Source organism: Myotis myotis, unplaced genomic scaffold, assembly GCF_014108235.1.
Source record: "Myotis myotis isolate mMyoMyo1 unplaced genomic scaffold, mMyoMyo1.p scaffold_m19_p_13, whole genome shotgun sequence".
In the NCBI taxonomy this organism is placed as follows: Eukaryota; Metazoa; Chordata; class Mammalia; order Chiroptera; family Vespertilionidae; genus Myotis; species Myotis myotis.
The window spans coordinates 37,248,817-37,276,361 of NW_023416317.1; the positions used below are offsets into that span (position 1 = coordinate 37,248,817).

At 36.2% G+C, this 27,545-nt stretch overlaps 1 protein-coding gene across 1 annotated transcript in view; it reads left to right on the forward strand.

The window, feature by feature from the left end:
- KCNH8 (potassium voltage-gated channel subfamily H member 8) overlaps positions 1-27,545 on the forward strand; it is a 278,745-nt gene that overhangs the window by 181,613 nt on the left and 69,587 nt on the right. The window contains exons 6-7 of the mRNA XM_036333839.1: positions 1,516-1,673; positions 6,998-7,205. Of these exons, the coding sequence (XP_036189732.1) occupies positions 1,516-1,673; positions 6,998-7,205 (366 nt within the window). The remainder of the gene's footprint in view (positions 1-1,515; positions 1,674-6,997; positions 7,206-27,545) is intronic.

Consider the following 27,545-nt stretch of genomic DNA (forward strand, 5'->3'; position numbering starts at 1 on the left):
TGATTTTTGTTTTGTTTGGAGTCACCTGGAACAAGCTTCCAGACAAGTGATGTGATTGGCCTCTCTTAAGGCGCCAATACTTAAAGTGCTGAATCAGAATTTAGGAGACTTAGATTTGAGTCTGGCTCTTTCACCAACTAGCTGAGGAGTTAAATCCTGTGCTTTTGTGTCATCATCTGTGTGACCCTGAACAAGTCACTTGACCTCTTGTGTGCCTCATTTTTCTCATCTGTAAAAGAGTTAATGGAAGTGCCTACATCTTACCATTGCTATAAGGAGTCAATGAGATTTACGATTCTAAAGGGCCTAGAACACTACTGGCTTCATGCTAAGAACGTATGTGTTATCTAAAATACATAATAGTAATCAGTCTTGTCATAATCCCTAGATTATCTCACCTCACAATGCTATAAAAGTCAAATGACATAATAAATATTGTATTAGTTTGTTATTGCTGCAGAGCAAGACACCACAAACTTAATGTCTTAAAACACCACCCAATTATTATCTCATAATTTCTATAGGTCAGAAGTCCAGGTATGGCTTAGCTTAATTCTCTGCTCGGAGTTACACGTGGCTGAAATCAAGGTGTTAGCTAAGCTGTGTTCCCTCTGGAGCTCAGAATCCTCTTCCAAGCTCATGTGACTGTTGGAAGAGTTCATTTCCTAATGGTTGTAGGACTGAGGTTCCCATTTCTCACTTAATGTCACCTAAGGGCTGTTCTTAGCAACTGGAGAGCTGCATACTGTTCTCTGCCATGTGGCTCTTTTCACCCAGACAGTTGCCTTCTTCCAGTTGAGCAAGAGTATGTCTCACTGGCTTTTAATCCCTTGCCATCAGCTGAAAAAAAACTCTGCTTATAATAGTACCTGATCAGCAATGGTACCCTTTAGTCATATACTGCAACATGATCATGGCTGCATATCTCCTCATGCTCACAGGTTTCACCCTCACTCAAGAAAAAAGGTAATATGAGGGTGAGGATCCTGGAAGGTCATTTTAGAATTCTGCCTTCCACAAATGTGAACATAAAGTGAAAAGTAAAAATTATATACATAAAGTGCACACTATTGTATGATTTATCCTTGTCATCATCATGCTCATGATGTCAACAAATTTCTAACCTCATACAACACTATTCTGCTTATGTTTAATGGTTTAAATTAGCTATAATAAGTATTCCAATTCATCTAATGTGTAACTCAGAACTTAGCATTCACTTCATAATGTCTGGAATGTACTAAGTGCTCAAAAAATATTACTATTTTTACCCTTCTTAAGACATGTTTGTTAAGTTGTGCTGGATCTGCCAAGAAGATTATTTTGTATGTTATCAAACTGAAATATGCTAAGAGGTTCCATTTGTCTAACTCTACTTAATTTTATACAATTTTCTTTCTTCCTCCCTTCCTCTATGCCTGTCTCCCTTTTGTCCCTTCCACTGTTCCCCTTTGTCTTCCCTTATTCTCTCTCTCTTCCTTCCTCTCCTTCTCTATCATTTTTTTCCCCAAGCAGATATTATTTTAAATTTCCGAACAACCTATGTCAGCAAGTCCGGCCAAGTTATCTTTGAAGCAAGATCAATTTGCATCCACTATGTCACAACTTGGTTCATCATTGATTTAATCGCTGCTCTGCCTTTTGATCTCCTGTATGCTTTCAACGTCACAGTGGTGAGTAAGGAAAGACCTCCCTTGCACATGATCCAGAAGGCTGGTTTACCCCTGTGTTTGTTTTTCACAAGTTCAGGTTTTAAACATTTGTGGCAATTTGGCAACCAAATTTGATGTCCTTGTTAATAAAGATGCCAAGTTGCCCAATGATATGCAGGTCAGATTCTCCACTTGAGGAAGAATTTCCTCTTGACATTTGCATTACCTGTTTCTAGTTATTTAAATACCAAGAACAAAGATATACAAAACGTCTAAATTGATCAGCAATACAGATTCGCTAAACAAACCCTTTGCTAAGGAAGCCATTTATAAAACTATAGGATAACTTTATCTTGCTTGGGCAGATATTTGCCTCTAGAAATTGGTGGAGAGTTTAAAGATTTCTTTTACTTTTATGACCTTTATTCTTACTTCTTGAGTATTTTATAGTTCATTGGCATAACAAACAGAAGACCAATCAAGATAGAGAAAAACGCTAAATTTAAAATAAGAGAATTCAACTACTTTTTGGGAGTCTTTGTAAAAATGTTGCATGAGGCAGAAACCTAAATGACACAATGACCAAGTTGAGTTCTCTTTGTTATTAATATAGGGTGTCTCAAAATAATGTGTACACAATTTGGATAACTATTAATTCCAATGGGTTAAATCTGAAAAGAAATATCAATTGAGCTATCAGCTATTAAGTGTGTATACATTTTGGGGGGGCACGTCTATTTGTAATGTCTCTTTTTTCATCAAAAGCCTTTATACTTACATCTCCTCAAAGGAAAAAAAGCATCTTCTACTTGTAGTAATAACAATTTTTATTACTTAATGATTGATATCCTTACAAAATTAAGTGCTGTTTTATAAATAGAGTTTTGGAGAGGTATAATAGCATTTTTGGACCAGTAATGCAATTTGCTGCTAGCATAAACAATTTTAACTGGAAAAAAAGTGTATTAAACATTAATTCTAATTAAACATATTTCCTATGCAGTTAGCAACCTCCTGTAGAAATATTTCCTATTAAGAATGTGAAAGCATAGTTTTCAATATTAAACAAAGTGACCAATATTTCAAATACAATTGATATCAACTTCAGAATGAAGATTGAACTGTAATCCTGACTAGTACATATTTGTCATTTGTTAATTTCATGTACAATAATAGTATTTTTTTCTTTTTCTTTTCTTAAGTTGGGAATTGAGGGTGTCAACCTCTTTAAGAGGTTTATAACTCAACTGAAATGAAAGCTCTGGGGGAAATTCAGTATGTAATATCAATCAGTGCTACATTGAGTTGTTATCCAGGTTTCTTAAAGTGCTTTTTAAGGTTGAATTTGACTAGCTAAGTGTACTATAATGAAAGTGTACTAGGTGTACCAGTTAATAATGCGGATTTTTTTCTATAGAGTTACACATATGTTGATATATATGCGACTTGGTATGTATGCTATTTTGTTGTATTGACAGCAAGGTTCAAAACTTCATATGTCAAATTTTCTGAAATTAGATATTTTTACGCTTAAAAGTGTTGAATTTCATGCCAAAAAAAGAACATTTGCGGGAAGTTTTAATTCATTACTTTATTTTGAAGAAAAGTGCTGCTGAAAGTTATCGTATACTTTGGAAAGCTTATGGTGAACATGCTCCATCTCAAGATACTTGTGAATGTTGGTTTAAATGCTTTAAAAGTGATTTCAATGTGAAAAACAAAGAACGTCCAGGTCAACCGAAAAAGTTTGAAGACCAATAATTATAAGCATTATTGGATGAAGATGCGTGTCAAACTCAAAAACAACTTGCAGAAAGATTAAAAGTTGCTCGGCAAACAATTTCCGATCGTTTACAAGCAATGGGAAAGATTTTAATGGAAGGAAAATGGGTGCCACATCAACTGAACGAAAGACAAATGAAAGACCAAAAAGTCAACAGTAAAATGTTGCTTCAATGGCACAAAATAAAGTCTTTTTTGCATCAAATTGTGACTGGCGATGAAAAGTAAATTTTTTTTTTGAGAATCCCAAACACACAAAATCATGGGTTGATCCAGGTCAACCATCTACATCGACTGCAGGGCCAAATCGCTTCGGAAAGAAGACAATGCTCTGCGTTTAGTGGGATCAGGAAGGTGTGGTGTATTATGAGCTTCTAAAACCACGTGAAACCGTTAATACTGATCGCTACAGACAACAAATAATCAATTTGAACCACGCTTTGATCATGGAACGACCAGAATGGGCCAAAAGACACGGCAAAGTAATTTTGCTTCATGATAACGCACCATCACACACTTCAAAACCAATTGAAGACATGTTAAAAGATCTTGCCTGTGAAGTATTAACCCACTGGCCATATTCACCAGACCTTGCTCCCTCAGATTACTTGTTCTGATCGATGGCACACGCACTTTCTGAGCAGCACTTCAAAACGTATGAAGAAGTGGAAAACTGGGTCTCTGAATGGTTTGCCTCAAAACGAAAAGTTCTATTGGGACAGTATCCACAAATTACCTGAAAGATGGAGGAAATGTGTAGCTAGTGATGGACATTACTTTGAATAAAGCACTTGATGTTTCTCTTGAAATTATCGTGTTTTCTTTGATTACAAAATCCGGATTATCAACCGGTTAATAGTTAATCTGAATTTTTAACCGGTTAAGAGTTAATCTGCATTAGTAATGAGTAAAACCAGGCTTTTGCTATACTGAAAAAAAAAAAGAATATCCAAAAGGAGAATATGATTCACAAAATGCTAATAAAATGTTTCCAAATTCTCCTCAAGGATTGTTAAATAAATGGTGTTTAATAGACTGTGCTCTAAATTAACTTGCTTCTTTGCTACTAAATACTAATAATATTTTTATATTCAATTTCTCTTTGGACACTGGACAAATAGGACAATTTTAAATATATGATATAAAGAGGAAATATATAACATATTTACATATCTACATCCTTGTTGCCTAAAATTAACACAAATAAAAGATTTATGAAAAAATTTAAATCTCTTGATGAATTTTAAATATCTGTACATTTTCACTGCACTCCTGTACCCTTCTGTCACTCATTCTGACTTGTTAAATCTGGTATGAATGCTTTAGAAAGAATGCAAGTTGTAGATTAACATCTATGTCAGAAAGTAAAAGAGGAAGGAATGAAGAAATCATTCTCTCTTATCAGTGATAATTTTTTTTTTTGCTTTTCACAAGAGTAAGGATATGATTATTTAAAAAATTGGTACATAAATTTAATATTCCCCCAAATAAATTAGGTTGAAATATTCTAGTTTGAATAGAAAAGCTGTTCAACGTATTATATTTACTGCCCAGGATACATAAATTATGAGGAATAATTTATGTTCTGCCATTGTTATACTGCACAGCAATATAAAAAGAAAAGAAGAAACAGACAAAGGTATTGTCTTCCAGATCTAAAATGTGTCCAGTTAATGTATCTCTACAGATGACATTGAAAAAATACAATACAACCATCAAAAATGTATGTTTTAGCTTTAGTTCTGCCTACAACTGTTAATGGCAAATGTTTTATATATAGCTCACACATTTATTTATTAAAACTTACTATATACAAGCCCTATGAAAGGCCCTATGAGAGATAAAGTTATGAATGAGACATAGAAGTATGATAGAGTGAAAAAAGGCAAAAGTACAAATCCTAGCTTATCACTTATCATATGAGTTACTTCATTGGGAAAGTTATCAAAATCGGTCTAAAATAAGCATAAAAATCCCTTCAGGGTTTTGAGCAGCCTAAAAAGGCAACATTTCTATAAAATACCTTGTTAGAAAGACCTCAGTATATGTTAATTAGCTCCATTAGGGACTTGTGTTCCAGGTTTCATTTTAGTTACAAAAATGTCATCTATCTATCAAATTTATCGATAAAATAAACTCCACCCCTGGTAACTTCTCTAAGCTACAAAGTAAGAAGTGTGAAGTCCTAGCATATAATCATCAGACTTATAATCAACTAGAGAAGTAACAGACTAGAATTTGGCTGTGAAGGAGAAAAAAGTAATATGACAAGAAATAAAAGAGAATAGCTAGCTGGCAAGGTCCTCACTGACCTTATGATTTTGTTATATTTTATAAGATTACAACTGAAGACACTTTTAGTGAATATACATTATTATACTAATTTTGGAGTATTTTTATCTTAACTTAATAACTAATCTACTCACTCACTTAAATATTTATTGAGTACATACGACATGTTAGGCCTTGATCTAGGTATGTTTTTCGTAGAGATAAGGGAAGATGGCTAGTGGAAAGAAGCTAGAAGTTGACTGACTCCAGCTAATTACAAAGGCAAACTTCTAAAAGATTCTGCACTGTTTATGATTTTGTCTGTAAAGGAAAAACTGTTATTTGGTATAGTCATACAAACCAATTCCTTCTCCCCTATTTATTGCCCCCCCCCCCCACCTCCAAAAAGTTAGATAAGGTAAAAAAAAATTGTCAAACTCTATTTGCATGATTAATATTTTATTTACCTTTTTTATTTTAGGAGGCTCTTTGAAGGTGTGAAGGGAGTATATATTAGTGCATCACCAATGTTGTTAACAGTGACATGGGCCATTCTGGTGAACGCCAATGGGGCACATTTTTCAGTTGGGCCCTAAAGTCGGGAAAATAACCTTTAGCTCCAAGTCTAATGCTTTAGTGCATGCAGAGGCAGAACCTAGGAGATTTCTTAAACTGTTTTGTTCCCTTTGATTTTGGTTCACTGGGTGTATTTGAGAATTGTAGATGCTTGGACAAATGTTTTCTTTCTTGATAGTGCTAGAACGAAGAAGGTATGGCACATAAAGCGAGAGGTACTACTATACTTGTGAACAGAACTTAGTCAAGTTTTACAGTTCTAATTATTTTTCAAAATCCTAAGTTACTTTCATTACCACTTTACAGGCTTTTACTTCAGTCTATACAAATTATTATAAAAAAGGAGGGAACATGGATTGAAAGAAAATGTATGTAAGGGTATGATATGTCTAATGTACAATCCTGATATCATAATGTGTTTCAGTTGTGTATCAGAATGAATGAATGAATGAATGAATGAATGAATAAATAAATAAAATTATATTCAATAAATTTTAATTAAGGAAGATAAGTATTTACTCAAAGAAAAAAATCATCCTTCTTCCTCTTTTCACTTCCTAATACATGTCAAGAGATGATATAGAAATGGTCGTACAAATGGAATCATGATTATACTTAATTTCAAGAACTTTCCAGAATGGCTATAAGTGCAAGAACGCGTCTCGGCATGAGGTGAATCCCTGAGCCAAGTTGTGTTGCCCTGTCTCCTCCCACAGGTTTCTCTCGTGCATCTGCTGAAGACTGTCCGGCTGCTGCGTCTTTTGCGTCTCCTGCAGAAGCTGGACCGTTATTCCCAACACAGCACAATCGTCCTGACTCTGCTCATGTCCATGTTTGCGCTCCTTGCACACTGGATGGCGTGTATCTGGTATGTCATTGGAAAAATGGAGAGGGAAGACAACAGCCTTCTGAAGTGGGAAGTTGGTAAGGGCTTACATTTGTCGCATTTTCCATTTTTAAGTGAAAAGGAAGATTGTCTAGAACTTGGAGGAAGTGAAAGATGAGTCTATAATATATGTCCTCTGTCAACTTATCACGTCTTTTTACAAGTAATTTCTTTTGACAAAGTTTTCTAGAACAACTTTTTTATTTTTTCGGAGTTTTGGATTAAGCTTTCAATTGGTTTGCTGTTTTAAATGACCAGCAAGTCTGTAGAAGTGTTTAGATAAGTAATGTGTGATCTTATCTTGACATACCCAATGCAGGGCTGGTAATAGCAAGTCGCTAGGCAACTGGCCTATGGCCAATCATTACAATATTTTAAATCATAAGAAAATGATCATTTGTATTTTAGGTGGCAAGTTAATACAAAAAAAGAATCCTCCCATTTTTTCCGTTAAGAAAGAGAGAAAAAGCTATTATAATGACAAACTTTCCACATTTAGTATACTTTGAGAACTTGTGATATTTATTCTGGATAAATACAAATGTAAGTTATAAGGACCGGGTATTTACAAATATAATTTATAAAATTTTGTGTCCCCATCATACATGAGAGTTTAAGGGAAATTTTCCAAGTGTTATATAATTCTGCATAAATGAATTTGAAATGTTGACTCATAAACACATTTTTTAATTTATGTCATCCACAAGAATCTTCAAAAATGAAAATTTGTGAAGACTATAACCCTCTATCCTAAAATACCTGCATTCTTCTCACAGTCATTTCCTGAGTTGTCTGGTTGTTAAGATTAGGGACATTAATATGTTTCTAGCTCAGGGAATGCCAAGTGCTTCTGTTCTTAAATGAGTTCAAAATTGGAGACATATCTCACACAGAAAGCACTAATTTTAGGATGGCCCAAAACGTAGCGTGAGCATCCAAAAGAAGAGAAAAGAAATTCGTTTTTGTGATCAGAGGGAGGAGCTAACTTTACACATGTATGAATATAAGTATGTAGGTAGGTATTCATATTTTAAATGTCTTACTCATTTTCCAGTATCATTAATCATGTATTCCATTTATTACCACTAATTAAATATGGCATTTTAATCATAGTTATTATGCATACTGACGACTGTTACTAGGTCTCATTTCTCTTCACTGACAGTCTAATTTTATATCAATATTGCAGAATTTTCATTATTGTATTGTTTCGATTTTGGTACAGAAAGCAGAGCAGGCCATGCTAGCCATTTACTCAGATCAATATAAGAAAAACCATACCCCTCCCCCAAATCTAAATGGCTTTTTAATTGCAGTTCATTTCAGAAATTAATTTGGGGAAATTAATGCTTTTATAACACAGAGATATTTTTACCGTCCAAGGTTATAATATTTGATCTACATTTATTTAAATTTTTAAAAATATAATTAAGGGAAGCAACTAAGATGGCGGCATAGGTAAACACCGGGAAATTGTCACCTCACACAACAATCGAAAATTACCGCAAAGGACTGAGCAAACATCATCCAGAACAACAGGAAGGCTGGCTGAGTGTAAATTCTACAACTAGAAGGAAAGAAAAGCACGCTGAGAGCCAGAGGAGCTGCGGAGGTGAAGTGCAGAGGTACGGCGGCTCGCGCGCGCGAGGAAAGGGGGTAGCACCTGAGGACACGGCTGTCTTTTTGAATCACAGGCTCCTGACTGCTCTGAACTCCGGTTCCGGGAAGTCTCTGGGGACCCAGGTCTCATACGGGGAGAGGCTGGTCTGTCCGGCAGCGGGCGAACTTGAAGGCGGCTTTCCCTCAGAGGTGCTTGCAGCCGTTACCGGGACACTGAGACGCGCGACTCCGGGCAGAGAATCGGCCATAGCTGCTTCTCCGCCCTTTGACTCCCTGAGACCCCGCCCCACCCAGGCTGCGGCAGAGGCTTTTGCATGTGAATGTACCTAACTGCAGCCGAACCAGGCAGACCCTGAACTTCCAAGAGAAGGCCCAAGGCCCCGCAGTGGCTTGCATTGATTCACAGCTGAGCCTCTTCGTGGCTCCTGCTGTGTGGCCTCAGGCAGAGGCTGAATTAGCACCTCCTTAGATCCAGGAGCCACTGTACCCAGTGGTCAGAGGGGGTCCATCCAGACTGCAACTCCTCAGATCCATAAGGGACACACTCAGGGAGCAGACTCAGTGAGCACCAAAGCCCCACTGAAGCAAGTCTTGCCCCAGAAGGGTGTCTTCAGCACAGAAGTTCTCCCACTTTAGACACAGCTGATTCTCACAGCCAATTGGCCTGGAGGTCAATTCCTCCCAGTGATTCTACAACAACCAAGGCACCAAGAGTGCACCAAGAGTGTCCACCCCAGGTAACTGGGGAGGCTGAGCTACTGGGCCCTACAGGACACCAGGCGCACAGGGCCACTCTATCAACACAGGGAAGCTGCCAAAATGCGGAGACAAAGAAACAGGTCACAAATGGCAGAAATGGAGGAAAGCAAACGATTGGATATAGAGTTCAAGGCCACGTTTATAAGGTTTTTCAAGAATTTTATGGAAACCTCCGATAAATTTAATGAATCCCTCAATAAGTATAGTGAGACCATGGAGGACATGAAAAAGGACCAACTAGAAATTAAGCATACACTGACTGAAATAAAGAATAATTTACAGAGATCCAGCAGCAGACAAGAGGATCTCAAGAATCAAGTCAAAGATTTGAAATACAAAGAAACAAAAAATACCCAACCGAAAAAGAAAAAAGAAAAGAGATTCCAAAAATATGAAGATAGTGTAAGGAACCTCTGGGACAACTTCAAGCATACCAACATCAGAATTATAGGGGTACCAGAAGGAGAGAGAGGGCAAGATATTGAAAACCTTTTTGAAGAAATAATGACAGAAAACTTCCCCTACCTGGTGAAAGAAATGGACTTACAAGTCCAGGAAGCGCAGAGAACCCCAAACAAAAGGAATCCAAAGAGGACCACACCAAGACACATGATAATTAAAATGCCAAGAGCAAAGGATAAAGAGAGAATCTTAAAAGCAGCAAGAGAAAGACAGTCAGTTACCTACAAGGGAGTACCCATACGACTGTCAGCTGATTTCTCAACAGAAACCATGCAGGCCAGAAGAGACTGGCAAGAAATATTCAAAGTGATGAATAGCAAGAACCTGCAACCAAGATTACTTTATCCAGCAAAGCTATCATTCAGAATTGAAGGTCAGATAAAGAGCTTCACGGATAAGGAAAAGCTAAAGGAGTTCATCACCACCAAACCAGCATTATATGAAATGCTGAAAGGTATTCTTTAAGAAGAGGAAGAAGAAAAAGGAACTCTTACCACTTGCCACAGCTTGGATGGAACTGGAGAGCGGATAAATACCACATGATCTCACTCATTTGTGGAATATAATGAACAACATAAGCTGATGAACAAGGACTGATCCAGAGACAGAGAGGCATTGATTGGACTGTCGGGACTTGGAGGGAAGGTAGGGGAGGGTGGGGGTAAGGGGGAAAGATCAACCAAAGGACTTATATGCAAGCATATAGGCCTAATCAATGGACATGGACAACGGGGGGGTGAGGGCATGAGCGGGGGATGGGGGGGGTGGGGGGTAGAGGGTAACGTGGGGACAAGGACACATATGTAATATCTTAATCAATAAAAAATATATTAAAAAAAATATATATATAATTAAGATTAATTATATAGGTTTCTTCACATGGGTTGCACATATTTCTTATTAAGTTTATTTCTAAGTACTATACATTTTTAGGCTTTTGGATTTCTGAATATAGCTATTTCTGAAGAGAGTTCTTTTACTCTAAGGTATTTCTGCATAGAAATGCACAGCTCTACTTCCAAAAATATGCAAACTGGTTTTTGTGGCTTCTGGCCCGTGTTTTAAAGAGTAGGGTTGACCTGATATGTCTTTTTAAAATTTAGTTTTTAGTTTATATATTTCTTTATATTTTTTTTCCCATAAATCCAAACATAAAGCTTTTAATTCCCAGTGCTGATGAGTTCCAGGGGAAACAATCAGAATGTCAGTATTTTTAAGTTAGTTACCTTTCTTTACCTCACTAAATTTAAGAATATTAGATCTAGATAAAAATGTTTTTGATAACAACCCTTAATGAAGCCTCTTCCATCTACCCAATAATTTTCATATGAAGAGCAGGATAAAGACAAAATGTTACATCTTAACCTTCACTGAAAATTAGGATCAACCATTTATTTATCATTACAAGAAATGAAAGCAATTTCCACTAAAAGACAGGTAAATAGAATTGGACTTTTAAATATAATTAACAAACAACTTGAATTTTTTCAGAGAACTACTCTAATGGAAGCCCTTTATCCCATACTCACACTGTGTCCCTTGATTCAGAGAGATTAGATATCTGAAAAAATGGAACAATTTTTTCTCTACTACATAGACATTGCTTTAAAACAAATTGGTAGTCCCCCTAGGCCCATTAGCTTTTTTATTCCAACCAAGAATATCAGAGTCTTTAAACTGTACAAAATTTCCCACCTTGGAGATGAAGGTAGGGAAAGGAGGTATATATGCATAACCCATGGACACAGACAACAGTGTGGTGATGGCCAGAGGGGGCAGGGGCTGACTGGAGATGGGCAAAGTGGGGGAAGGGAAATAGGGGTATCTGTAATAGTATCAACAATAAAAATAAAGACAAAGGGTAAAATAGTTGTAATTCTAAAAAAATCTTCATGGATTTATTTTCTGTATATCGTTAAAGATTTTTTCAAGGTTGTTTAAAAAAATGTAATGAATAAAATGGTAGAGGAAACTATCAGTATTGACTAATAAGTAGAAAACTATAAGTTAAATGGGCTTCTGAAAATTTAAATGACACCATCAAATAGTAGTTAAAGTAGCACATATACCTTATAAATCACACCAACTATGAAGCACAAAGAAAAGGACAGGAAAAGGGTTCGCCAAAAACCACAAATGTAAGAAATAATAGATCATTAAGCATCATGATTTTAATGACTAATGACATGGGAGAAAGTTCAGGCTATTTCAAGTGAAGAACTAAGGATGCAGATTTCTATATATTGATTCCTATTTAAGACAAAAAGGAAAATACATAGAGTGGAAATAAATTCAATGAGAAGTGCAATTACTTATAAAGTTATTTTTTCTTTACATTTTAAAAAATAATTTATATCAAATAAATATTCAGCTTAACATTGATTAAGCACAAACTACACGGATGGTGCAATACTTAATATATTTGTGTGCCTTATCTCAGCTGATCTTTTTTTTTTAATATGTTTTTTATTGATTTCAGAGAGGAAGGGAGGGGGAAAGCTAGAAACATTGATTGGCTGCCTCCTACACGCCACACACTGGGGATCAAGCCTGCAACCGGGCATGTGCCCTTGATCAGAATCGAACCCTGGACCCTTCAGTCCTCAGGCCAATGTTCTATCCACTGAGCCAAACCAGCTAGGGTTCAGCTGATCTTTATTGCAAAATTGAGGCAGATACTTTCAACCCCATTTTACAAAAAGGGAACTAAGTTTGGAAAGTTTATTCCCTGGAGACTTGTTTTAAAAATTAGCAAATATTTTTAATATATAAAAATGTTTAGAATGAATATAATAGACATCCTCGGGAAATTATATCTTTTTAAACATTTTACTATATTTGCTTAATTTCTATTTTCAAGTCAATGCAATATTACAGATAAAGTCAAAGTCCCACTAAAATATAATCCCCACTTGCACCTTCCTCCTTACTATTCTTAGATGCTTTTACTACACAAATGTATTAGTAAAACAACTTACTATTATTGTGTCCCTTTAACCTCCGCATAAATCATTACAAATGGGAGGAGGAGTAGTAATAATAATACTGATGATAATAGTAGGCATGCACAGGGCTTTTTCTTAGTACCAGACACTGTTCTAGGTATATTACATGAATTCATTCACTTATTCCTGCGATAATCCTATGAGCCCAAAACGATTAGCCCAATACTCAGAAAACTGAGGCATATGATTAAATAACTTGTCCTAGATCACACAAATAGTTTACACTGGAGCTGGGATTTCTTGCTTTCTTTGTAACTTTGTACATTCCACGGAGCTTTAAAAAAAAAACCTCTGTAATAATAGATGTAAATCCTATATATTTATTTTTAACTATTTAATAGAATTCTATTTGACAATAAGCCAGTTTGCTCATCCTTTAGGTTTATTTATCTATTTCCCTACTGAGCTGTTTTACACCTGTCACTATTACAATTGGTAAGCAATCAGCAATCAAATACAAGTTTTGTTGTGCACGTATGCAAAAATTTCTCTGGATAAGATACGTAGAAGTACGCTTGCTCAAAGGGCGTGTGTATCAGCAGCTGTAGTAATTTATTATTTGGCAGTATTATATGCATTCTTGCCCCAGATTTTCACTAGCAATTATTACCCGTGTCTTAAAACTTGTGAAAATTGGTGTGGGGAGGAGAGTGGAGGGTATAAAATAGTGTCTAATTCTTATTTTCATTTCCACTTTCCTAAGTAAGATAGAACATACTTCCATAGTTTTGGGGGCCACTCTAGTTTCCTCTTTGGTAAATTAGACACTTAGCTCACTAATTTGCAGTTCTCTTCATTCATAAATAATCTATTTAATGTTGTATGTTTTTAAATGTTGAAGTCTTTAAAAATTGTTATTCAGATTATATGGGACTTTTGAAGTTAACTCTTCATTATTGATTTCTAATTATATTCTTGCTTATCACAGAATTTAGTCTATATAATACTGATTCTTTTGTGTTTGTTAAGGCTCGATTTGGAATACATTCTTTGTATGTTTGAACAGAATGTGCATATAATTTCTTGCATATTATCTTTAGTTCAAGGTTTTACATCCATCCATTAGATCAAACTGTTGAAGTTAATTATACACATATTATAGATCTTTATTAACTATTTTATATCAAACATATATAGAAATTTTATTTTGGGCTTTTTTAGATCTCTATTCATTTTCCATAGTGTTTAATTTCCTTTTTATAGTTCCAGTTCCTTATTTTTTTGTCTATTAGATCAATTTTCTAAATTGAATTTAAATATTTTAAATATACTCTTATTGTATTTCCCCCTTGTATTTACTAATGTAAGTTCATCATGTACTGATTTTCATCTAACTCTTGCAAAAGGTAAGCTATTTTTCATGTATTTTGTGATATTTTTAAAATTTTTGTCATAAACTCCTCTTCAATGGACCTTTTAAAAACAATTCTGTGCAGATTGAAGTATGAGAATAGCCAGAATTTTTTAGTTTTGATTTTTCCTGTTGTCAAGTACAGTAGACTTATCCCTTGCCTGAGGATCAAATGTTTTTCATTTCTTAGCTTCAGGGTTCTTGTGCCTCATGAATAGTGTACCTTCAGACACCAATGCATACAAGGCAATGTTTGAAATTTAAAAACTCTCAAGAGACTACTTTATTCAAACTCAAATTTCCTTGTCATCTTGTAAGCTTTGGGGCAATGATTTTCTACCCTTCTTCCTGCAGGTACCACACTTTCACTATCCCCGTTGTATACAAGTGTCAATTCCAGTATTTGTAGGATTTAACTGCTCTCTCTTATGCATATACAGGCAGGAAACCAAGCCCATAGACATTATCACTCTGATGAGCTGCCCATCCTTGTCTCCCAACCAACAGCGCACCAGCACCAGCACCACCACGACGGTCTCAGCTAACAAACTTGCCACTTCTCAGTTTTACATATTTCCAGGTGTTTATGTCAGAGAGACTTGCACATTATCTAAGTTCAAAATCTTGCCAAAACCACAGTAAAAATTTTTGGTGCCCTGCCTCCCCTCTATCCCCCAAAAAAACATAGCCTAAATTCCAGTGTGATTTTGTTCTATGTTTTGTTTGAAATATAAAAATGACTGTAATTCAACCCATAAAAGGCCAGTTGAATATGGGTTAATTACTCAAGATTTTATTTGCACTTGGAATGCCTTTCTGAGGGAAAATCATTTAGACTTAAGACTTCAAATCTCTAACTCTTCAAACAGAATTGTCCAAGTACCAGGAAAATAAATTATGCTGCTGTCTTAAGAAGACATCACTAAATGTGCTTAATATACAATTATTTCTCCCTAGTTACTATATTAATCATAGTAACTCTTTTCAAAGAGGTGACAATTTAATGAACTGCAGATTATTTTCCTGAGTTTACAGATAAGAGAAAAAAGAAAAGAAAAAGAACTGTCTTTGAGATTGTTTCATTTAAACCCTACAAAGTTTCCAATATTTACTATAAAATAAATACTTGTTTGAGGCCTTTAAGGGGGACAAGGTTATGAGCAATAGAAAGAATTATAAGTTAGAGTCTGCCTTTTAGGAGTGTTCTGTGTTGTTAGAGGTGGTTAGAGCATCAGCCTGAGCACCGAAGGATCGCAGGTTCGATTCATGGTCAGAGGAATTGTACCTGGGTTGCAAGTTCCATCTCAGTTCTGGTCAGGGCAAATGTGGGAGGCAACCAATGTGTCTCTCTTTCTCTCTCTCTCCCTCTCACCCCCCTCTTCCTCCCTCCCTTCCACTCTCTCTAAAAGTCAATGGGAAAAAATATCCTCAGGTGAGGATTAACAACAACAACAAAAAGTCACGAGGTGGACACAGAAATTATTATTTTTTTAATTACTAGAAAATAGAAGTGATTCTAACTGAATCTCTTTGAACATAGTATTTGAACTGGGTTTCAAAATGTCAGTACTGTTTTGGAGTCAGATTCATCAGAGAGCATTTAGGTGAGGGGTACAATGTGAACAAATGCATGGAAGTAGAAAATTTCACAATGTACTTGAGGAACAGTGAGTGGATGAGATGCATTTGTTTAGAGTAGAAAATTCTTGAACAGCCGGGGTCACAAACTAAAAAGCCCAAAGGAGAAAGAGGAGAGCATATGGGGTGAAGCGGGACAGGTATTAAAGTAAAGGTTAGCGAAGTTACGTTCTGAAGGAAGTGGAGAACCCAAGTCCCATCTGCGGACACCAGCCATGACCTGACTCTGGCACCAACATTGATGAAATGTGACATCTGGTTTTTCTGGAGAATTTGGGAATCAGGACTTTTGGGTCAATTGAGATTTCTTTGGTAAATACCTCTGATGTTTAAACATTGACAAGTAATTCAGAACTTGAAAAGCATAGTATAAGAACCAAACAAAATACGTGTGGGCCTGACTAAGCCCACATACATAGATTGCCTATATGCCATCCCAGAGACAGAGAGACTAAAGAGAGGGATAAAACCAAAATAATGGGTAGGAAGCCTGTTTGAGATGTGCTGACGTAATCCCCAAAGACAACAAAGGCCAGAGAAGGCGTGGCCTGATTCATATAGAATTTTAAGAATTTTACAAACTCAAAAGGGAGAAACACAGAAAATACTTTTCATGATATTTGCCACATGTTTAGTCCTCATGAAAAGGAGTACACGTGCTACTTGTAGGAAATCAGTCTCATACACTATAGACTTGCAGTAATGAAAAGTTTTCCTGTTTATTACCCTGAGTACGTGAATTATAAAGGGGTATCAAATTTATAAAGAGTTTCCACTAGGATACTTCCCCATTTGAGATTTTTATAAACATGTATATAACTCAGAGATACATAATAGGAAATACAAGATAATTAAACATTTCATTAAACTAATTAGATATCTGGCCTAAAAAATTTCAATATCTCTTCTCTCCTCATTTGTCATGTGTAAATATGTGGGTGTTTGTTTTGTATTTGGGATTTCTTCAACTAGCCACAAACAGAAGAAATAACTAGTATGTGTTTCATAGTCTTAGACCACATGGAGGTTATTGACAAAATCTCGTTGTTGATAAAATCTCCTTTATATGGACATAAGAGTTATTTTGGTTTTGTTTTTTGCCATTGAGACTAGTCAGAAAAGACAAAGACAAAACCTAATTTTATTTCCTCAGAAACTGAGAGCCCATAACTCCATTCAAGATAAAAATGATTAATGAAGGCCCTCTTTTTAAAAATAGTGGATTTGTATCCAGTATAGGTGTCAATGCCCCTGCTCCCTACACCAAAATTAAACAGACTGGCATTGGATACCAGAAAATTCATTCCATGGAAATATTAAAGACAGAAATAAAAGTTAATGTAGCTTTTGAACTCTATGTCCATTTTCTCTTACGAAGGTATTGGAAATTAACCTTTAGCTTGACAGCTCCCTGTGAACCCATATTTGGTCACACAGGATACGATATTACATGACAGTTCTAAAGAATGTAAGTTCTAGGTTCAGACTTCAAAGTCTGCCTCCTCTACTTTGCATCTGTCAGTTTATGTGCATTAATAACCTCTCTAAGGTACTATCTCCTCGTCTGCGAAATAGAGATAGGATTAGGTACTTCATAGGGTTGTTATGTAAATTAAATATGAAGGCTCCGTACATGTCAACTGTTACTGATGCCACTGCTCCTGTTGTTTTAGCTGTCATTATTGTTGTTATTGACATGCAATAAGCCATTAAAATTTTACTACAGCAACTGATTTTATTCCCAAGAGTCTGTATTTACAGTATTGAAGCCAGTGCCCAAACTGCCTGCAGTCTTTACTGAAAACCTGCTACTGATGGTCAGGGATTACAGGCTTATTTTTAGCAATCTTTCTAGTTTAAAATGGAATTCTGTCAAGGTTGGCTTTTTTGAATGTGATGCACAAAAGGAGGGCAGTATTTCTAATTTTATCATCTGCCCATAAAATCATGTTTTAGTGCTGGCTAATCCCATTCATTTAAAAAATGTACCGGCTTAGGTATACAGGTTGCAAAGCTATTCAGTGGCTGAAATGGTATATTTGGGAATAAGCAGTTACCCACTCAGGAGTAACCTATAAAATGATTTCAAAGAGAATCGATTAGCATGTGATTTATATTAGAGTATATCATAAGTGAGGATAATGATTCCTGTCTCCATAATAGTGTTTTATATGTTTCATAAAAAAAAATGTTTGTTTAGCCCTAGCCAGTTTTGCTCAGTGGATAGAGTTTCAGCCTGTGGGCTCAAGGGTGCCAGGTTCGATTCTGGTCAAAGGTACTTGCCCATTGGGGGGTGTACAGGAAGCAGCCAATCAATGATTCTCATCATTGATGTTTCTGTCTCTCTCTTCCTCTCCCTTACTCTCTGAAATCAATAACAATACATTAAAAACTTTGTTCATAACAATGCAAATAGATTTTCAAAAATCCAAAAAATAACACCATGGTATAACAGGATTCTGAAGAGTTAGGTATTTTTTAATGAATAACCAAGCATTATTTTGTTGACAACTGAGCATATGTAACTCTGTGATTTCTCTATCAACCACATACCTGGTGAATGGTGTAAGCAAGGCATGTTATGGTAGTCAAGATTTACAAATGTTGTGGCCATATTAAGTATGTGCATGAGAGAGAGAGGGGGAGAGAGGAAGAAACTCATTGCCACTGCCAAATTTTAGAATTTAATATTCTTTCAAATTAGTAATCAAACACTTTTTATTCTTTAGAGGGAAAGGATTCCATCTTTGAGTGGAATTATTTTAGTAAAATTTGCTATGAGTTAATGACTATATTCAGAAATATCAATGTATTAAAAATCTTTATATGACCAAATATTGAATTGGTTTTGATAAGTAGAAGATGTTCTGATCCTACCATTTTGAACCTAAAGACATTTCCATTATGTGTTCAGTAATTTGGACATTCTCATTGGAATGATAGCAACATTTCTGAGTCCTCAGCTAGGGGGTGCTTGCTAGAACTTCATTATACTAATACTAGAGGCCCGGTGCACGACATTCGTGAACTGGGGGGAGGGAAGGGCGGTCCCTCAGCCCGACCCGTGCCCTTTTGGAGTCCAGGAGCCCTTGGGGAATGTCTGACTGTCCAAAGGGAGCAGGCCTAAGCCAGCAGTGGGACATCCTTAGCGCTGCCATGGAGGCAGGAGAGGCTCCCGCCACTGCCGCTGATGCAGCCATCAGTCCAGCTTCTGGCTGAGCAGCGCTCCCACTGTGGGAGCGCACTGACCACCAGGGGGCATCTCCTGCATTGAGCATCTGCCCCCTGGTGGTCAGTGCATGTCATAGCAATGGTTCATTCTGCAGTTCGGTCGATTTGCATATTACCCTTTTATTATATAGAATAATTTTTGAATCAAATACATATAGAGCAGGTTAAAAAATTATTTCTCATTACCTTTTCAAATTTCTATTAGAGTTATTTTTATCAAGACAAGTTCTTTTCTACATAAATGTTACACCTAAGATTTAATTCATAAATCTTTTTTTTAATCCCAAATCTGAAAAGATGTGTTCTTTTATAACATTTCTACCAAGTCCAATTTTCTCAATTTAAGATTTCAAGATCTAATTTTTCAAGATTTAGTCCACCATCCTTTTTTGGTCAGCAACAAATTTTACTTTGAGCAATTTGAGGTATTATGATTATTTCTGTGTCCAATTTTTCCCCAGTCAATGTTTCCCATTTTCAGTGTTTCTAATGAATGTTTATTTTCAATCAGGTTGTTTTGGGAACTAACCAATTTTAACATGCTCTGTTTTAAACATTGTCAACTGCATTTATCTCATATTTCTACAAATCATGTTTTATTGATAGGACAACATAATTTAAATATGTGTTTATTTCTGTGAACAAGAAGCAAAGAGCATGAGATAAAACAAAAGATGGTACCCAGATTGGTGGTGGGGGGGGGGGGGGTCCAAATGGCGTTGCAGTCACAATAGTGGGTCAAAATGTCCTCCTTCAAATATTTAGACACCTCAGTGGAATCACTCAGGAGACATGATTTTGTTAAGTGATAGTGATACCTTTGGGATATTCAGTATATTTCATCTTCTGTCTACATTTATGGATCACTTTATTCTAACTAAATTCCCTCACTGACATGTCCATTTTTAGTTGACATATGGTGAAAATTGTCAACTTATCTTCTAAGTTAGAAAGCTAATTTATTTTTGAATAATATAGTTATTTATGAGAAGTGATAGATTACAGAAAAGGTGAAAAGAAGGCAGCATTTTAAGCAATAATCACACCCTAGCTACCATGACAGATGTTTTACACAATTATCTTTTTCAATCCTCTCAACAAAAAGAGAGGTATTTTTAATTTCACTGCTTAGTTGAACAAGTTGGAACTTAGAGGGCTAGCTTACCTGAAGTCAAAAGGTTAGTGATGTGGCTGCAGTTCAAGACATTCTGCAAACCCAAAGCCTGTTTTACATACATGGCAAGAGCATCTATTCAGAAAGATATGCTTTATCACTTAACAAATATGTATTGAATGTGTATTAGGTGCTATACCCTGAGCTAGGCTTGGGAATGAAGTGTATAAAGAGACCATATCCCTACTCTCACGAAGCAGCCCGTCTAGTGGGAGCTACAGGCAAATAATTAAATGAGATTAAAGTGGGGGATAAAGGAGCAGAGGGCTAAGGGATTGATCAATGAAAATGAAAAATTGAGCACATATATACTGAAAAGTGACAGGCTAAAAATGCTCTCTAAATAACTGCAGGTGAGAGAATTTTGCAATATCCTGAAAGATCCTTAAAAATATTTATGTAGTGCATCATAATGTTGATGATTTATAGTGATTAAAAATTATTACTTACGTTAACAACTGTATTTATAAATATTGGAAATGCTGTCATTTTATGGAGGAAGAGAGTAAAAATAGGTCAAAAGGGTAGAGTACCAGGAAAGGCAGATTGGGCTCAACACCAGACTTAGAGAAAGCCAGACCCGTGACAACAGATAAATCATGTGTTCCTAGACCCTCAGCAGTTGGAACTGGATCCTCCACCAAGACCTGGGCTTACCAGGGCCCTGAGTGCTGAGTTTTTTCCTGAGAGGCCCTGCCACTGCCTGGTCAAGCTACTCCTGTTTCCATCCATTTTTGCCCAAGATGTTGGTGTTCATGGATTTCCCTGTTCCCATTATTGTGTGCCGCTTGACACCTCTGGTCTGCATCCAAAGTTGCTCAGCTTTCTCCCCGAATGACACCTACCACAGCTGCCCCATAGAATTTGATACATGTTTTCTACAAACTGGACTAAAGGGTTTTCAGAGGATACCATCTGATAGAAGCCTAAACACATTTTCTTCCCAAATTTTTAGGGCAAGGCTTGTGTAAATAAACTATATACTATACATTGATTGCACTATGAGTTAAACCAGCTTTTGTGTACCTGGCTGGAGACTAAACCATTTTTGCCCTATTTCCATTGGTTCAAATCCATGAAAAGGGCATTATGGTTGCCAAGTAATGGATTTGTCAGCTGAGAGTTAGTGTCTATAGGTGAAATTAAAAATCAAATGTCAGTTAATGGAATGGTTAAAGCATGGTTCAAAGTGCTTTAGTTTGTCATATTTTTAAGGTCTAAGAAATTACATAGGAAAGTGGGTTCTTGTAAGAAAAACAAAAGCTATGGAGTCTTTAATTTCTTTACACCATAGGTCTGACCTACATAAAGTCTTCTGCAAAGTCCACAAGAGGGTAACCAAAGAGTTCTATTCTTGGAAAATGAAGTGTTGGGCAGTTTGTGAGAGTTCAGTCTGTGGTTCCAAAAAGCTCTTATATTACCCAACCCTTTGCATGCACAGACCATTAACACATCAATTTCCACCAAATACCTTTGCAATCATAACTAGAACTTCTATGAGGGGGTGTGGAGTGGTGATGAAGAACATCACAGAAGCTTTCATGCTCAAAATAAAAATAACAGCAGGTCTCCAGACAGTGTGTCCTAGATGATGGCTGTGAGCAGAAGACAATATGGGAAATTTCCACTTGCAGGTGGAGGGAAGAGTAATTACAGCAAAAAATCCACTGGGCAGCCATTGCTATGGAAGAGATGAAGTCAATAAGGAGGGCACTGACCGACAAGAAGGATGAGGAGGTGGCACAGCAAACTAAAAACTAGGAAGATTTAACAACTCACACAAACCCAGGTTCAAAAGCTGGCCCTTCTCCTTAACAAATGTCTGCTCTTAGTCCTGTTTTGCTCTCATCTAAGCACTAATATTTTAATATCAACATTTCATATTATAACATTTAGCTCTTAGAGTTATAAGAAATTAAACTATACAATATAGGCTTCAATTAAGTTATATATAACGTATTCAGCCCATTGGGTGGATCAATGTATGGTCTCTAACCACAAATGTACAAATAAGAATATTATAACATACTATTTTAGCATAATGCGTCAAGTAATTGCAAAGCAAATTGATGACAAAAACTCTTCTGAGTTTATGTCCTACCCTTTGCATATCTTCAATACCTCATAATGGAAAGTGGAATTTGCAAGCAGGAATGATATAGGGTCCTTTAATTCCAAGAATGATATGATTGTGTATTACAGAGATATCCCCTTTGTGTGTTTTTTCCCCCACTGACCCCTCCATCCTGCACCCACCCCTCCCAGGCCTTCACCACACAACTGCCTGTGCCCATGGGCGATGCATATATGCATATAAATTCTTTGGTTAATCTCTTCCCGCCCACCCCACCTTCCCTCTGACACTTTTCTCTTGTGCATTCTTCCTGTGTTTCTTGTTTCTCTATTTGTTATCTCTCTACACGCTACCTACTTCTCATTTTTAAAATTTAGGTCTCTCTGGCAAAGCCCATTGCCCTGTGTTTCCTTCAAGTCCAATCACTCAGCCAACCGCTGGCTAAAAACTCATTTTGAATGTTCATGCAAACTCCCACTACTTATTGTATTTCACACCCCATCAAACCATCAAACAAAGTTAGTTATATGTTTTCAAATGCATTGCTAGACATAAGAGTCCTACTCAACTCTTCTAAAGGAAAACAAAAGCTGACACCTCAACGCTGGTGTTTAATTTTGAGACTTGGGCATTTCCTAGACATTTGAAGAAAATGCCTTTACAACAGTATCAATACCAAGTAAATTCCAGAGGACTCTTTAATAGAGTATTTGACTCCAGCATTCCAGCATATTCTGTGGTCTACTTTATTTTAGAGTTATCTTTATAATTGAGATGTTAGAAAATGTAGCTCCTCTAACATATTTGGAAGAAATGTAATTAGAACTTTAAAGTTCTGCAAACCAGAGAAACTTGAGATTTCCTTTTGAATGGCTGTCAAAGGCCCGTGCTCACTTAAATGACCTCCAGGCAATTATTAAGCAGCTGAGAAATGGACTGCAAACCTGGGCCCTATCTATCCATTTTTCTTACCTAGGTTTGCACCAACTTCCAATGTTTGAAAGAAAAGAGGACAGAAAAGAACTTGGGTGTAGCTAATGAAAATAAACTTTAGCATACCAATAAAATAATTTGGCTGGAATCAATTATTTTTATCCCATGTTATCTTCCTGAAACAGGTTTTTCTCCTGATGTAGATATAAGAGATGAATGTTTGGGATTAGAATTTTCTTACTCACTGACATTGTGTCTTTGTAAATGGTACTCTGAGCTCATGCATGAATGTACGTCCCACAAGCTCATTATGCCATTAGAGACGCCAGCGCACTTATTCAGCAAAAACTGCCCATGTTGAGACACAGATCTGAAAGCACTGTGGATGGTATGAGCATTTTATATAGGAATGTTAAGTGCAAACAGTTTATGTTCTTTTAACGTAACCATAAGCATAATCTTTGTTAGAATTTTCTCTTTTTTTAACTAAGATTTGAGAGGCATTTGGAATTTCCCTCATTGGCTGGAAACAGATGGCCTGTTCTGCCTTTTCTTGGGATCAATCAGAGAATCTACAGTAGCTGTTCAACTGTGTTTTTTGGGTCATTTCACATTTCTCGTTCTTTCTAGTGTATTTTTGTTTGGGGTTTTTTGGTATCTATGATGATGGCCTATTTTGGCAGTTTGCAATAGTGTATAATCTTTCAATTAATCATTGCTTAAGTGAAATGCCATACTTTAGTAATCAATATTCAGGAAGTTTCTATTATAAAAACTTCAAATTTAAGTAGACTTTGAAGAACTGGCAAACTCTGGACTGGTTTTTGCACAAGTGGCATTTTTTTTTCCTTGACAGTACTAATAGCACATAATATTTCTTGCTCTGAAAAACTGGTCAGCATTGGAAATAGAGCAGAAGTGATATATGCATCCAAATGTGAAAACCTTCCATCTGTATCCCATCAATATTTGCTGATGGGTCATCACTCAAATAATTAAAAACAAATAAAAGATGAATTCACAGAATCATGGATTATTACACAAACATTTGCTTTAAAAAAACAACCATTAGTGAAGAAACATTACAGAATCTTATTTCATAAAATAAGATCAGAAAAAGAACCAAGAGGTTGTTCAGTCCAATCATGTTCATTCAAGTCATGCTCAAGTTTGAAAAGTGGAAGATCAAAATGACTACTTGATGCATAAAGGCTCTACATCTACTTAATGTTAGGACCCCTATTTCCTACTCAAAAGTAGAAAATACCTACTTTTTTAATTATTAGGGGGTGACCAGGCTGGCCTGATTTGAATAATTTTTTACCTCAAAAGTAGGTTATACCATTTCAGAAATGTAAGATACCTCTTAATTTAAGAGAATCAAAAGTGTGAGATTAGCGGGAACTTTAAGTAATGAAGTTTCTGTCCAAAATGATGCCTCCTTTTTAGTGGAATCAACAAATCCATATCAAATACCACTACAGCCTTGTGCCCTTCAGCTCTTATCCTTGATCCTATAAAATGGGGACAGGGTGGGAGGTTGAGAGTAAGTTTTGGAATCTAAGTCTCCGAACTTCTCCTTCATTCTATTTCTTAAATTAAAATATACATAGTTCATAGTTTAGTTAGTAGTAATGTACCAATGTTTATTTCATAGTTTTGACAGATGTTAAGATATTAACATTAGTGGTAACTGAGTGAAAGATATACAGGGATTCTCTGTATCTTTGCAATTTTTGCATTAATCTAAAATTACCTCAAAATAAAGTTTATTTAAACAAAAAGCAAAGCAAAACAAAAATACTGAGTGGCAGGCACTAGGTGAACCTTAAAAAGTGGAGATAATATATTGCTTAAATGTTATGAAGTGTAGATATTTTAAGAGACAATAGAGACGAAATCTCAAGATCTTTAATATTTTGCTCAGAGTTACAACTCTTTTTGAGTAATAGTAACAGTAAATACAATACCTTAGAAATGCTTTGGGTCTTCATTGCCACACCATCACAACCCCCTGCCATACACACACATGAACACGTGCACACACTCACACTTCTGACACTTAACTTGAAATCTTTCAATCACTTCAGCAACTGAGCAGTCCACACTTCAGCCCCTTGGTACAAAGGCTGAAAAGACCTGAGAAGTTCTCAAGTTGGGCCCCCCCGCACAGCAATCATTGTCTCCCACTGCCCGGCCAGCCACCCCCTGCCTTATGACTCACAAGAATCACAGTGCTTTCTCATGCCTCACCTTAATGAAGTCCAAGAGGATTAAGTAGTTCTTCAGAATTATGGAGGGAGAGGAAGCAAATATTAACCATAGTATTTTCTATGCTTTTAGAATTTACATTAGAAACCTCTTCATCACTGTTGAAATAATATTCACATTCTAAATAATGTTATCCTGAATCTACATTGTGGATTATGTTTGGGTAGTTCTTCTGTTTTCTCTCATACAATCTGTGCTTTGGGGACACATTTCCCCACTATAAGCAAAAGTGAGCACTGGAAAAGCAAACTTCTTTAATAATGGTTACAACAAGCACAATTAAAATGATAATTTTAAATGATTACCTCTTTATAAGCAGTATAGTATAATAGAAAGATCATGAATGTTTAAGTTAGAGAGTTATGGCTTTTCCTCTGAGTTCTAATAGCTTCTAAAAGAAGAGAGAAAATTGCTCAACCTCTCTGTGGGACTCCATCAGTTAAAACTAAACAAAACAAAATAAAAAAAATCCCAGAGTTATTGTGAGAGGTAGATGAAAATAATGTTATGTGAAAGCCTAGCAAAATAGTTGGTGTTTGGTAAGTGTTGGCTGCTGTTGCAAATGTTGGTACTCCACCATGTCCTCTCAATCAGTATGATTCTCAGCCTTAGATCTGTGTCTATGCCTGAGGCATTCTCCCATGCTGTGGAGGGCTCCTCTGCTAGCTGGAATGGCACTGGTGGGAAATCAATACTTCCTAGGAGCAGTAGTCAATCACTGATATATGTATTCCTCTGCTCCAAAAGGGTGTGTGTTCTCAACTGGTCCCAGAGGTTCCCAATGGGATAAAGTTCCAATTGCCTCTACTGGGAACTTGACTAACATTCCCTATGTCCTGGCCCCACTCTCTCCTAAAGATATTTTATTTAAATGAATTACTTATACTTAAAGTCTTGTCTCAGCGTCTGCTTCTGGGGAGCCTTAGCTAAGACTGCATCTTTCTCCACCAAGTATGTATACCATGATAATAAATGGCACCTCGTTTGCAAAGGCATTTAGATAGACCGCAACACCAGTGACCTGGGGGTCTGTTAGCTTAGCAGGTGAAGCACTGTGATATAGTGGTCAAGGACTCGGCTCTAACAGCACACAGATCGGGATTAAAATCCTGACACTGCTACTGTGAACAAGTCATTCAACCTCTCAGAGCCTTAGTTTTCTCATCTTTAAAACGGGGATGCTAATTTCTAAATTGTTGTCATGATTAATGAAATAATGAATTAAAATATGGATGATAATTGTACCTATTCCATAGGGTTAGTGCACATAAATGAGATGAAAGATGTGTCATCCTAACAGAGAGTCCGGAACACAGGAAGAACTCAGGAAAATGTTACCTGTATGCCAACCTAAAAATGAGAAAACCCGAAATTGGGCTCCATCCTTGCTTCTAGTTAAACCCTATTACAACTTGGTTCATTCAGACCAAATTAAGTAAAACACTATTTTGAGTTATAGGTGTGATTATGCATGTGCTAATGCTTTCTTTTTTTCTATTCATACAATCACAACTTTATATGCACATATGCTGAGGTTGGACCCCAACATACATCTGATTTAAGAAGCTTATATTTTACCGGATGGTTTTTCATATTACTGAAGTATCTTGTATGACCAAAGAGATTTCAACCATAGGCTTTCCCTAAATAATCTGCTTCTATTTCTTTCATTAAGCCTAAAATATCTGTTAGTTTGTTGGCTGCTAATATAAACTAAATTTTTCAGGGACATATCTGTTGTATAAAGCAGATCATGCCTGTAGAAACTGCATACACACATATGTACAGTAAAAGTAAGCATATTATTGTAGGAAACCTAACGAGTAAACTAAGAAATTCCCATTAAGAGTTAAAAGTAGG